This window comes from Morchella sextelata (genome assembly GCF_020137385.1).
Source record: "Morchella sextelata strain SCLS chromosome Unknown scls_6, whole genome shotgun sequence".
Lineage (NCBI taxonomy): Eukaryota > Fungi > Ascomycota > Pezizomycetes > Pezizales > Morchellaceae > Morchella > Morchella sextelata.
The window spans coordinates 492,535-506,774 of record NW_025408621.1 but is presented as its reverse complement, the minus strand read 5'-3'; the positions used below and the strand labels follow the sequence as shown (position 1 = coordinate 506,774).

Here is a 14,240-nt window from a genome sequence, read left to right as displayed (position 1 = left end):
TTCTCTCCCCCATCCTGTAATATATAAGCCGCCTATCTAGAAGAAAGCTTCTTATCTGGCCATAGAAGGGGAATCTATTCCTTAATAGTCAATAATATCTGCTACAAAGTGTAGGTATGAGTGAGAATATCAGCGACTTCATCAGACTGTAGTATAATTAGCTGCAATGTGTTCTTTTTGTAGACGTACTGGGGAAACTACAAGTATGTTTCATATCATGCTACATGCCTGTATGATGAGATATGACAGAATTTTGGACTGCTATGACATAAAAAGACAGGCAAGAGGATCTTTTAGAGAGGGAGAAAAATAAAGAGAAATGTGTTTCCGTGTTCTGGTTGGGACTAACACTCACGTATCTGCCTGATTTTCTCTTCTATTTTTGGTGGCATATGTTCCACTATGTTACTGAAACATATTGAGGCAAGTTCCATAACTAATCACAAGACGCTTCTTGTTTTTTGTTTGTCTGTTTTATTTTCTGACTGCCCGTATAGATCCACATGTAGTTGTTAAGGCCCCAGATGGAAGGAGATGAGGAAATATATGGCCAGTTGTAATGATAATACCGGGTTTCCGCGTTTGTCCCTCATGCTGTGATAGATAGAAATCTGAAAGATGACAGGTGTTCAAAAGTTGTGAGTTGACATTCTCGGCGTTTTCTGTCCCGTCGAGCGCTCTCAGGTGCTCTTAAGTTGCTCGAAGCTTCTATCATTTCTCCCTCCTCCCCGAAAGTTTGAAACGTTTCGAAACATCAGATCTAGGAGAACCAGGACAGTGTACCACCAGGAGTACTTCCCCACGGACTTCCGGTAGTTTTGGTGTTTGCTGGCCAGCTTTATGGAGCTTGGGAGCTATGGGCCGTTGGAGAGCCCATCGTTACCCCCACCACCCAAGCGGGTAAAGCATGTGAAACGACAAAACGGCAGGATGAGATGCCCCTCCATCCTGAGGTTAGTTGCGGCTGGCTGCCCTTGCATGGCCTGGTCGAAGGCAGATCAAAGTGTCAATGAGCTAGTGGATGCTATCCCGTTGCTGCTCCGAAAGACTTCAGAGTAATATGGGTGTGCATAGATCGATTGCCTGAACAACGTCTCTTCTCGCAAACCTAGGGAACAGCGAGTGATCTCCAGTGATCAGGAATGGCCAAGTGGATGGTGGTGATGGCACGTGCATCTAAACCGATACAGAAGCTCGGTCCGAGGCCTGTCTAAGGTACCTGTCTGTGATCAACGATACGCCCAATCAGACCCAGTTTTACTCTACAAAATCCAAGCGCTGGGGCGAATGAACAGGGAATCACGGCAGCCAACCAGCCCCCTTCTGAGTCTCAAACTCGCCTCTTTCATCATCAATTGGCGAAGGAAGATTGCCTACAGGCGCAAGAAAGAAGTCAAGAAATAAGGGAACCACGGGAGCGAAATCTCGGGCTGAATCTCCACTCTTATCCTGATCTTCCTCCCGATTCCATCCCCTCATCCAAGCATGAGATGCGACTGGACCAGCTCACACATACCACACCACACGCATAGATAATAGATCGAAAACACTTCTCCCACACTTACCCACGCGAGTCGTTCCTCTCCCTCCTATAACATCAGCACACCCTGCCCACACCCTTTCCCCTTTTCTCCTCCGAGCAGCACCTCCGCACATCTTTAGCCCACATCCCATGGGCAGCGTGTCCAAACTAGACGCTTTCCGCCCATATCTCAACATGTACGGCGATTTCATCACAAAGAATGCTGGAGCGGTCTCCCAGATCGAGAGTGCTCTGCGCTCTCTTACATACATTGTGCCTGGTACATATGCTTCCCCTGTGGCTCCGTGAAACAACTCAATCGCGATAGCCGTTACTGACATAATATTGTGGTTGAAGCTCGCTTCAAAGATGTAGAGCTTGCATCTGAGTCCATACACAGTGGTATCCAGCTTCTATCACTCTACCATGACTCTGTACTCGCGCGCGCAGGGGCGCATCTCCCTGCGCCTGGGCCGAAACCATCACCGCATTCCCGGTACACAAAGTTCTGGACACAGAAGAGCCCCGGGTACAAGCGACTTGCGTTGATCGTCACGATGATCCAGTACACGGAGCTATTGTGGGAGATGTCAGCGAAGAGACGGGGGCAGAAGATGAGATGGAGGACTGTCATTATCTTGGAGACGGCAAAGTAGATCTACCCGACAAGCATCATCCTTCCATATCGTGATAAGCGATGAAGGAATAAACAACAATCCAATACTAACCTTGTATACAGAGCTGTCTGCCGACTCCTTCTCCTACGTCTTACAAACTCGCGCCCACTCCTTACACCCCCTCTCCCAGAGCGCGAGGTCGACCCCGCAGCCCTCGAGGAGCAACTTGACCCAGAGTCACCCCCTCCAGAGACAACATGGCGCATGCCTCGCACAGGCCTCTCGCTCCCATCCCTCCCGGCCAGCGGCCAGGTTTCACAGTACCTTTTGACTAAGGTCCTAACCGCCGAGGATGTCAAGCCGCCGAACCAACTTCTTCACCGCGTGCAAGGAACCGGCTACTTCGCCGAGGTTCTCTACATCATTAGGCCAGTTGTATATGCGATTGCAATGAAGCAATGGGCGCATGATAAGAAAAGCTGGCGACCGTGGCTAGTCGGTGTATCACTTGAGTACGCCGCTAGGCAGCTGGCGAAGAGGGACTTTGAGTTGACTGTGCCGGGAGGAATGAAAGGGTTGACTGCGCTTGAGAGGGAGGAGTTGACAAGAAGGGCATGGTCGATGGGCTGGTGGGCTATGAGGGGAGCCTTCTATGAGAATGTTTCTGGGTATGTTCTTTTTCGATCTGTTTCATTTTAAGAAAAGGATGGGGGCTAATGATGTGTGTTATAGACCATGGTTGAAGACCATAACATCAAAGCTCGCCGATAAACCGGTGCTCAATCTCGTAGCGGGCTTAGTCGATGATTACCAATATTTGTGGGACAACTATTATTTCTCGACTGCAACTCTATAAACGGACATACCCATCACGGACTTTTATACAGACTTACACATGCCGACTTCAGCATTATTTTCTTCTAGCGATATAATTCCGATTACGCCTCATTTTGCTAGCTAACCTTTACCTCGATTTAGATCCTTTGGATCATTTACATTCTGACAACCCGCCCTTCCTCTTTGTTTGTTTTTTCTGTAAAGTAGCTCTTATGACGAATTTTCTTTTCTTCTTACATGAGGGAGGGTTCGGTTTCTTCTACTTCTAGGGGGTTTAGGGGTGTTTTTGTGTTTGGGTGTTTTGAAAGCGTGCGTTTTTATTTTCGTGTAATCTTGTAATGGGGAAGAGGGTGTCTTTGGACGTTCTCGCGAAGGGTTTGGTGGATGTTAGTGAGGACTTTGCTGGTTGTTTTTATTTGTTTGTTTGTTTATATGAACCAAAACAGTTCACTCTGAGGAGGCGGGGTTCGAGGCGAAGGAGAGTGTATTCTACTAGTAAAAAAAAATCCTGCGGGTACGGTTGCGAAGTTTTTTTATTGTTCTACTTGATATTCATCTAGTAAACCTCTTTATCGTTTCCATTACCATTATCACACCTACTCCCTTTCCCACCATCATCCATCGTCTTCGATCAAGTACCACCCAAAAAAACTCTTAATCTATAATATCCCCTCACCGCTCTATCCTCTAGCCCATAGCCGGGGGCGGGGAAATAGCAAAAATTTCACTGCGGGCTTTTGCTTTGTGGACAAGTATCATTGGCTCCCCACTCGAACATCACAAGACAGAGTGCAGGGATGCTGTTTGTTTATGTAGTACGAGGATTCTGATGTTGTTGTTATTGGGTCCGACGAGCTGGGTTAGGTTGAGTTGTTGCTCATGAGTGGTCACTCGGGCTGAGCCATATATTAACAGCTGAGATGTGGTGGGTTTTGCTATTGGGGGAGATTAATGAGATTAGTTGGTATCGATATCGATCAGGGGCAGGGCTGGGGGATGATATGATGGTGGAGTATCCTAGTCCTTGAGCTGATCTGAGGTACGGGTGTTGCTTGAAGGGCTGATTCAGATCAAGCAATAGGGATAGTTGCGCTACTATTGATCCAATGAGTACTGGTGATCAGCGCATCTACTCTACGTAATACTACTGCTACTAAGCTTTGCTTAATTGGGCTCCATAAAGTAGAGCAGCCTCCCGCTAGGCAGCTAAGCGACGGCAGATTCTTTACATTAGCACTGCCCTACCTTATCAGAGCACGATGTATGGCCAGAGCGAAATATTGCCCCTGATTAGATTAGAATGTGAGTTTCGGGGCGATACGAGTGATATTTACAGATGCCGTACTAGTGATATGATTGCTAGACTGTTACGGCCAATGTAAATGATCAGTAAGCACATGTGAATTCACTCCGTCAAGGATTAATATTAATGTTGTAACTGCGATACTGGGGCCGGAAATGCAAGGTCTTTAGTAGAACCTCACAGTGTGGGATGTCTAGCCAATAGATTTACTACAGGCCCTGACTGGTGATCTGGTTGATCATTGATGATGATACTGGAGGGCTATGACACGTCAAAAGCTCACATCTGCCGCTAGTATTAGGCATGTTGCGGCTATTTGGAGCAATATAGGTGGTATTCCAATTGTTCTAGATCTATTAATTGCTCAAAAAGGCAATATCTCTCCCGTGGACGGATGGAGAGACCCACATCCATAAACACCATGGGTAATTCATATCAAGCCGCAAAGAGAGTGAAATCGATTAGTAAAAGCCAGATATTAATTTGAGAGGGCAAACTAACCCACTGCTTAAAGCCGAAGAGAAGGTGCTCTAATGAAAGTTCCAATTCCGCTTCTAATCCGGCGAATCAGAGCGCATTCATATACTCAAACTTCAGACCTGCCCCAATAGTACTGCCACTACTTTATTTAAACGTATTGCTCTCGAAGGACTACTGATCTCGCCAGGGTAGTAAAAAAGCCAATTGGTAGACAAATATTGAATCTTTCAGGAGATACCTACATGTAGCTATCTCATGAACACCCAACCCTTTGACAAGCTCACTTTACAGTGATATCTTCCGTGAGAGTCTTAAAATACAGTATCTCCACATTGACATATCTCATAGCCATATATCTATTCCACTGAAAATCTGCAGAGCCCTGCACCCCTATCATAAAAATTAATGATGGGCACGAGACAAGACGAGACCATTTTGCACCAAGTCTCGTCTTGTCTTGTCTCGCCCCACCATAATCTTGGAAGTCTCGAGACCTGAGGTAAGTCTCGAGACTCGTCTCGAGACTGTTATAAGCTAAACTCAATCCGGATTTGAGGTAAGAAGTTGTACCCAAATCCGTTAACGTTCACTTTTAAACAGGGACCAGACATTCTTTGCAATAAACTGTGGATAGAATTCAGGTCTAAAATATATACTCAATTTTCAGAAGCCTGTATATGGGGAAATCTGAGCATGAGGAAGCCTAAATATTAGGAAGAGCCCTTGATTTGGATCATTTAACATCACTCAGAAGTCTCGAGACTTATCTCGAGATTTGGAGAAAAACTCTCGAGACATCTCGTCTTGTCCCAAGGTCGTCTCGTCAGGTCTCGAGACAAAGTCTCGGGACTGTGAGTCTCGTGCCCATCATTAATAAAAATCCTAGCCGGATCGCGAATTTCTTATGGCGATTACTACCCTAAGATTATCTAGTACTTCAAGATGTTCTAGCCACTTAATGAATATCTCTAGAACTTTTAGTGAACTGTGTTACCAGAACTTTTTTCAGCCGGATCGTTCACCTGCGAAAACACTTACATTGACTGAGTTAATTGATTATATTAATGATTAAATCTAGGAAGCATGCAGTCCCAACGCTCTGTAGTTAACATAATTTTCGAGACCCGCCAGCGGCCTTGATATTATGTTCCATGTGTTATTTGACTGCGGAGGAGAAACATCTCATCTTGTGATCGTGCCGTTGGTGTATATGTGCACCTGGTCTGAGTAACAAAACTATCCTTATTGCAGCTTCGGGCCCGATAGTCTCGCACTCAAGGGTCCCATGTTGGTCTATGGTGGGTATATAACCTTCATAAGAAAGCCTACCCCCAATTCTCAAAATCCGAAAACTCAGAACCCAAACCCCCCCAGAACCCAAGACGGAAAATTTCCAAGAGCCGAAGGTGGACGATAACGTGAAGAGCGGGGATAGCAATGATTATCTATTTAAAAAGGGGGAAGGAACAGCTTATCAAAAAATATCGCCACCAGAACACAATAAGCTCTTAAGCTCTCGATAAAAAGACCCAAAAACCAAAAGCCTGTTGGGTTGGTGCGTTCTTTGCTGAAAGAAAACAAAAGAGAACGGGATGTGGAAGGGTGTGGGTTAGAGTATGGTTGTAAAATAGGTTGTGAAGCTGTGTGCTAAGGCCTAGACATGGTGAACGGCTTCAGTGTGGGTTTGCATCGAAGGCGCATAGATAGGTGGTCCGAGCTCGGGTCTCAGGATTGCAGTGTTGGAGATTTCGGAGATGTTAACAACGAGTACCTTTAGGGAAATTCTAGTTCTTTGCCTCGAATGGCATTGTGGACCACGTGGCATGTATGACGGCCACATCTATCAGATTGAAATAAAGACATTTCTTGTCGTATAATATGAAAGGCATCTCAGATCCAAGTTTCACTGGAGTGTTCACATCTCTTACTAGTTAGCTAACAATACATCCGACCTTGATTATCATACTCCTTGCTGGTGTTAACCTTGATTAATTTTGTATGGATACAAGCTTAACCGAGAGGTACATGAGGTCAGTATCGATGGTAATTTCGCGCGAGTGATACCCTATGATCCCAGTACTTCCGGGTTCACCGTGTAGGGTTCACACTCACAGCAAAAAGCTCTATCATAGACTGAGGGATTAAATATATAGGATATAACCTCTGGGGATGTGTTTTGAAAGAGAGAATATGAAGGCTACAGGGATACATTTCACAAAGCGTAGTACCAAAAACCACCGAGTGATCGCTCATGAATCTCAAAACACCACTGAAGTTATGGTACTCGGATCCTCATTTAAAAGCATTAACAAAGTACATTGCAATAAACACACAATCAAGAACTTGAGTGCATCAAATTTATTACCCGTAACCACACCATCCTTTTTAGCCAAATATGCATTCGGGCCCCAGGTAAACATGCCGATGAAAGCTATATGTAGATACAATAAATGCAACACCATGACAAATGAAAACCATAGGAATAAAAAATGCCCGTAAGAGAAGATTTTGGACGCCATATCGCTCGCTGAGCTATGATGATAAAAAATGAAAGAAGAGTTGTGGGGAAGAAGAAAAAAATGGAAGAAGGTCGAAGTTTGTCAATGCTGTTTGTTTAGTCGTTAGTGGCCACTTAGTCGTCATAATTGAGCTCGTCCGCGTTACGCGCAACGGGCCTCTTTGTGTGCTTGACGCGTTGCGGGGGACCCGAGGAGGAAGAAGGGGTGGCTGCTGGTGGCGGGGTGGGTGTACTCGTGCTTGGGTTTCTTCTTGTGCGTGGGTTTGTGGTTGGTGGCTTGGGGCCAAGGACGGCGAGGCGGACTCGGGTCATTTCATCGCAGAATTCTTTGTCGGCGATTACGTTCATTGCGGCGCGGAGGGCGGCATCACTGGGAAGTATTAATTAGTCTTGGCACTGTGATTAGAGGGAGGAGAGGATAATGCATACTTCTTATTAGTTGCCCAGCCTCTCCCTATCAACCTCTCCTTGAACCCCCACCCAGTGAGATAGACTTCAATGCTATACCCACCCTTATTCCCTCCATACTTTCCATCCCACCTATACTCTATCGTGACACGACTACCTCCTGCAATTGTGTTCAGCGTCTGCTTCGCCATCTTATCGATGGGAGCGATGTTGTACTGTTTCGCAAACTCGGCCAACTTCGGCGCATACAGCTTCTCCAACCACTCCCTAGCAGTCTGCACGCCATGCACCGGATCATCCAACACCAGTGCCGCAATATAAGCCTCGAAACAGTCCGCAAGCGTTTTGTTGGTCTCTGTCGGGGCCTTCTCCTTCTCCTTATCTAGTGACTCCGACTCTGGCGACCCTGGCCCCGAAGATATACTGGGCAACGCGCTCGGGAGCATCACTGGAGAAGTGTTTTCCTGGCCTTTGCCCTCGCGGATGCGCAAGTGGAATTTGTAAAGCGTCGCGTAGGTACTGAGCGGCCTGTTCGCGACAAGTGACTGCCGCATTTCAGAGAGCGAACCTTCGCGGTGGGTAGGGAAGTAGTCGTAGAGGATATGGGAGGCGATGGACTGCAAGTAGGAATCGCCTAGGAATTCGAGGCGCTCATAGTGTCGGTTCTCAGTGCCTGGGATAGAGACTTCTTCACCTTTGATGAAGGACTTATGTGTGAAGGCTTGCTGGCGGAGTTTGTGGCTTTTGACCTCTGGGAGAGGCGGAGGCCAGTTGAGAGTGGGTGCTGAGAGGGTGGCGGGGCGGCCGAGTGTGAGAGAGGGCGTTTTGGGCAGTGTCTTGGGGAGTGCCTTGGGGGGTGGGGAGCTGTCATTATCGGCCTCTTTGTCGCTGCCGGGGTCGCTGTCGGAGTCGCTGTCGGAAGCGCCGCTGTCGGAGTGACTAGAGAGGTCGCTAGTAGATGGCGAGGACAGCCATGGGAGGTCGCCGGAGGTCTTCATTGTGCGAAGCGCGGCGAGGAAGTTGGCTTTGCGGTCGCCAAGGGCGCCGCGAAGCTCTGGGATATCAGATTTGGTGGAAAGTAGGGTTTTCAATGTACGGCGAAAGTTGTCGAACTGTTCGGCAACTGTTTCATTGGATGATCCACTGGTCTGCGAGGACGAAACAGCTGTGGGAGTACGACGAGGTACAGTTTTGGGGGCTGGTGGTTCTGTATGTTTGGGTTTGTGCTGCTTGACTTGCTTGACTTCCTTGGAAGTCTTGTCAGCTTTCTCTTTCTGAAGAATTTGTTAGCAAAAGAACTTTGGTTCAATTCATAGTTATGCAGTTATGTAGTTTTGTAGAAGGAGCAGAGACGTGCCTTTGATTTCTTGTGCCCGGACTCCTTATGTGAATGCGAGCCGACGAGCGTGATCGCATCCGAGTCTTCGTGCTTTCTTTTCTTGCTTTTCGACCCCATTTTTGCGTTGTTCTCGTGGTGTTTCGTTGCGGTGTTGTTGAACGTGTGGACTGTGTTGAAGTTTATGTTGCCAGGCGCAGATCCTAATTGATTGGCGGTTGCAGGTGGTTGGTCGAGAGCGTCCCCTTGCTTGCTGTATGTGGTTGGTGGGTGTCTGAGACAAAAAAGAAAGAGTTTGGACCTCCACTCTTCAACGCCGAGGGAACACACTCAATATCCCCGCAATCTATCAATTGCAATCGATCAATTCAATTGTCCGCTACTCCGAGTCTACTAACACAATCAACCCTATATAGAAAGACCCTGGTCCCTTGATATATATATATATGACTTCACTTGTTGAATCTCCAAAAAAAATACTTGGAAATCACACACAAAAAACTAAAACCAAGAAACCACAATTCATTGAAAAAATGTTAAAAAAAATATAGAACTGCGATTTTTTTTTCGCTACAACAACTGAATGTACTGCTTTGCTGCTGCTACTACTACTACTGTACTGTATCTCCCCACTTTTCTGCACCATGCCGCCCGTCTAAAATCACCACTATCAACAAATACACCCACTACCATCATAGCCATTACCAGGCCCAATTACTTTGACTGGACCTGTCCCTTTCCAGTGTATCCCTCGCTCGAGACACCGGTGATAGGCTCGACGTTCTGCGCCTTCAGGAACTCGTTAGACGCCTCCTCCCATTCGCGGTTAAGGGTCTTTGGTGGCGGGCGGGCCATAAGGCGGGTCGAGTAGAAGAGCAAGAATGACGCTCCGAGACCGAGCAGAGTGTACGTAAGAATCTTCTTGTTCTCGCCGGCGGGAGGGACGGCGCGGGGTCCGTGAGGTCCGAAAGCGACCCAGTATGCTGGTTGAGGTGTTAGCAGTGGGGTTATAGATAGTATTTGTGGTTTGTATTTGTAGTTTTATATGGTATGATGAGATATCTCGTGATGATGATGATGGGTTGTAATGATTGAACTGAGGCTTTTTTGAGGTTGGATAAGGGAATACCTACAAGCTTTCTTCTCCTGCACTGTCAGGTTGCTCCATGGCTCCTTCATGCGGTCACGAAGGCTCATCCACAGGTCTGCCTGCTCACTTGGCGGCATCGACTCCCACCGCTTCTCGATATCAGCGAGGGTGACATTGGAGACCGCATGCGAAGCGCTACGGGATTGTGAGACGACCGCAGTCGCGGCACGGAGGGGGGTTGAGGCGAGTCTAGCAGACCGCAGGGCCGAGGTTCGTAGCATAGACATAATTTTTTATGATTTTTTTTTAGATAACGTGGTAGGTGGGTTGGTTGATGGTATCTACAGAGGAGGAAAAGGGAACGAGTGGAGATTGGGGGGGGGGGGGGGTTCTAGGGTTCAGATCAGTCGGGGATGGGGAAAAGAGACGACGTCGTATGATTGTGGGATGGGAAGGTTGGATGTGAGAGGCTGGAATAGAACTTGTTAGCGAGAAGTCCCGGCGGGCAGCGTTGTTTGCTATTCCGAAGGACAATCGCATTGTCCTGGTAACCTCTTCCTTCCCCTCCACCCCGCTACATACCGTTTCGCGCCCAGTAGCCTTCCATCCGATGATTGCAATTGAACATGAATTATTATGTATCTGCTTGGTTTCTTTATCACTTTTTGTGCGCACGAGAGTTAATTGACCCCTCCCCTTGCTCCTATCTTGAGTATTAATCAATAATCAATGGATTTACATTGGACGACTCAGGCAACAGGGAGGGGTCTGAGCATCACGTCGTCAACGTCCATCCATGTGGTGGAGGTTCGGCATGTACGACATCTGCTATTACCTTAGCCATCTGAGACAACCCCCATGCACTGGCCAACCCCAAAGCGTGCAGCAGCAACGCAAGCCCCGCCAAATGTTCCGTTTGAACACCTTCTGCAGTGGGTAGCGACATCATGTTCCAACGGGCATCTCCAGCACAGGAGAGTAACAAAGTTGAGGCTGAATCTGTTGCCCCAAACTATATTAGGCGTAATATTAGTATCACAGAAATGGTGACATCACCTAAACGTTTCCGTACTCCACATCGTTTGTGAGAATGCTTTTATCAGATGGGGGAAGCAATTCCATCCAAGACCAGGAGGAAGCTGCTCGGATGATGTGACAATTACAATATGATGCTGCATCGCTGAGTGGCAAAAAGGAAAGAAAGCCGTCCGTTTATCTGAGCGTAGAGTATCACAAACACTCGTATGTATGGCAACCAAGCAAGTGAGCAGTGAGCAGCGGCAGCCCCGGCAGCAGCACCCTGTAAGGCTTTCTGGTTTGCGAGATGCCGCTCCGATAATCATCTCAATCGAATGACGCGGGAACATAATAATGTGAAAGTGGGATGTTTTGTTGCCCCGCGCTAGTAGAGGGGTTATTGTGTTGTAAGGCAATCCATCCAATCCACAATCCTGGGCCAAGATTTATAGGGACATGTATATTGCTACAACATAAAGGACATCCTTTCCTGCTGCTTCCCTCGTTCTCCTCTTCACTTTCTCGTCTTCTTCATTTTCATCGAAATTCTTTTCTACCATCACACCGAATTCTTTACACAGCGAAATATCTTTCACAAGTAAGTTTGATGCTCCATCAACGAATATACTAGTATATCAGCTTGTGTACTCGATGATGTCATCTTTAAAGTAGGAGAATAACTAACGATACACACCCGGATAGATAAATTCCAAAATGGTTGTCAAGTGTGGAATCAAGTAAGTTTTAACTCGCAAGTTGTTGGTCACATCAGAGCTAATACAAATAACTGGATAGTGGTTTCGGGCGTATTGGGCGTATCGTATGTCAACAAAATCTACTTGAATTCGTAGTTAATGAATAAATTTATTAACCATATCTTCTGGTCTAAAAGGTCCTCCGTAATGCGTAAGTTTTCCATCGTTCTTCTTCCGTTGGTCTTGTCAAACATCATGTTTGTCAATGATAACCTCTAGATAAGAATCTCAGCTTACCTTCTACTAGCATCGAGCATGATGATATCGAAGTCGTTGCCGTAAACGACCCCTTCATTGACCCAAAGTATGCTGTGAGTATCCGTCAAAGCTCCATAAATCAAAGCAGAGCTCATACATCCCCCTACTACAGGTGTACATGCTCAAGTACGACTCTGCCCACGGTAACTTTAAGGGAGACATTTCTTCCAACGACGCCGGCGACCTCATCGTCAATGGCAAGACCATCAAGATGTACCAGGAGCGTGACCCCGCCAACATCCCATGGAAAGACACCGGTGCAGAGTACATCGTCGAGTCTACCGGTGTTTTCACCACCAACGAGAAGGCCTCTGCTCACTTGAAAGGTGGAGCCAAGAAAGTCGTCATGTTTGTCGCCCCATTCCGCAAGCCCACACTTTCTATACCATCGTACTAACAACCCCTCCAGCTCTGCCCCATCGGCTGATGCCCCCATGTTTGTCTGCGGAGTCAACCTCGAGAAGTACAACAAAGACATCCAGATCCTCTCAAATGCTTCCTGCACCACCAACTGCCTTGCCCCTCTTGCAAAGGTCATTCATGACAACTTCGGCATCATTGAGGGTCTCATGACCACCATTCATTCCTACACTGCTACACAGAAGACCGTCGATGGTCCCTCCGCTAAGGACTGGCGTGGTGGGCGTACTGCTGCCGCCAACATCATCCCCAGCAGCACTGGTGCCGCCAAGGCAAATGCTCCCTTCCTATCACCCTAAAAATACTACTAACACCCCCTTAGGCTGTCGGAAAGGTCATTCCAGAGCTCAACGGAAAGCTCACCGGTATGTCCATGCGTGTGCCAACCCAAAACGTTTCAGTCGTCGACTTGACCGTACGCCTCGAGAAGGGTGCCTCCTACGATCAGATCAAGGCTGCCGTCAAGAAGGCTGCCGACGGCCCATTGAAGGGAATTCTTGCGTACACCGAGGACGAGATTGTGTCTACTGATATCAACGGAAACGACGCCTCAAGCATCTTCGATGCCAAGGCGGGAATTGCGCTCAATGCTAACTTTGTCAAGCTTATTGCTTGGTATGATAATGAATGGTAAGCTATCATACTATCTGAGCAGGCACGAAAAAGGCTAATAAGTTTCTAGGGGTTACTCTCGTCGTGTCTTGGACTTGATCTCATATATCGCCAAGGTTGACAAGAAATAAGCTGATGGGGGACGTTTAAATATTAATGATTGCATGAATACGCGAGTGGCTGGGAAAGAAGATGGCTGTTTGTTGTATTAAGCTTTTATATTAAGAAATAGAGCTGTTTGCCGCGTGAATTACTTCTTGCGTAGTTGTGAGGCAGTAGTGTTCCCCATGAGCCTGTTCGAGACGAGCCCAGGGCATAGGCTCGTCTCGTCTAGTCTCATGGGGGGTGATGGGCTCGTCTCGTCTCATTTTATGAGCCCAGGCTCACAAGATTCGAGCCTGTTCGAGCTTTTCCGAGTGATAGCATATGTTATTGAGAGATCCTACAGAGGCATTAGAAGTCGATGCCAGGCTGTTGTTTGGCAAGGATTTGAAGGCTTAGAAACTATCTATAGTTCAGAATTAGGTACTATCATCAGTTGAGAGGCCATGGTTAGGGATGGTTGAAGTAGTCACGACAAAAAGGTTCTGCTTGGCTAAAACTAATATAAATTTAGCATAGTATTCCCTATGATTACCAATTCTTGGCGGGCTCGAGACAGGCCCGAGTAGAATTGATAAAAGTCTCGAGCAGGCTCGTCTCATGGGGAACACTATGAGGCAGTTCTTGTTGAGAATGACATTCCAAAAGTAGGATGTAGGTAGATATATAAAGGTATGACGGGTGTTCGGGTTAAATTAGGGCGAATCTATAGAAAAATTGATACGCTTATACGATGCCTTGTGAATTATGGGCTGTTTTGAGTCATTTGTGAAATAGCGCGATCATACGGTATCACTCGACCACTTAGTGCCTTGTTTTGGCCTAGCGTGTAGACACTAATCGTAGAGCCAAGGTCTAGGAACGCAAGACATGGAACGACAGCTACCTTCTAGGGAATACATGTAATAAAGCTTCTTCCTTCTTATGTAAATTTCGAGCGTAAATATATGTAATAGCAAAGGTAT

General features: G+C 46.9%; 4 protein-coding genes across 4 annotated transcripts; 2 read left to right on the top strand and 2 right to left on the bottom strand.

The window, feature by feature from the left end:
- Positions 1–1,672: 1,672 nt before the first annotated feature.
- H6S33_011277 (uncharacterized protein) lies at positions 1,673–2,995 on the top strand (the record flags this gene model as incomplete). The annotated part of the gene is made up of 4 exons (XM_044842621.1): positions 1,673–1,802; positions 1,880–2,174; positions 2,262–2,807; positions 2,872–2,995. 4 exons carry the CDS (start codon positions 1,673–1,675, stop codon positions 2,993–2,995), a joined length of 1,095 nt encoding a protein of 364 aa, XP_044696045.1.
- Positions 2,996–7,391: 4,396 nt separating this feature from the next.
- H6S33_011276 (uncharacterized protein) lies at positions 7,392–9,141 on the bottom strand (the record flags this gene model as incomplete). Its single annotated transcript, XM_044842620.1, has 3 exons — positions 7,392–7,647; positions 7,707–8,959; positions 9,043–9,141. The coding sequence occupies 3 exons, from the start codon at positions 9,139–9,141 to the stop codon at positions 7,392–7,394; spliced, it is 1,608 nt and encodes a 535-aa protein (XP_044696044.1).
- A 594-nt stretch (positions 9,142–9,735) lies between these two features.
- Positions 9,736–10,398, bottom strand: H6S33_011275 (uncharacterized protein; the record flags this gene model as incomplete). The annotated part of the gene is made up of 2 exons (XM_044842619.1): positions 9,736–10,004; positions 10,155–10,398. The coding sequence occupies 2 exons, from the start codon at positions 10,396–10,398 to the stop codon at positions 9,736–9,738; spliced, it is 513 nt and encodes a 170-aa protein (XP_044696043.1).
- A 1,444-nt stretch (positions 10,399–11,842) lies between these two features.
- On the top strand, positions 11,843–13,304 carry H6S33_011274 (uncharacterized protein; the record flags this gene model as incomplete). The annotated part of the gene is made up of 8 exons (XM_044842618.1): positions 11,843–11,865; positions 11,924–11,948; positions 12,021–12,034; positions 12,131–12,194; positions 12,254–12,489; positions 12,551–12,833; positions 12,884–13,191; positions 13,244–13,304. 8 exons carry the CDS (start codon positions 11,843–11,845, stop codon positions 13,302–13,304), a joined length of 1,014 nt encoding a protein of 337 aa, XP_044696042.1.
- Between the last annotated feature and the right edge of the window lie 936 nt (positions 13,305–14,240).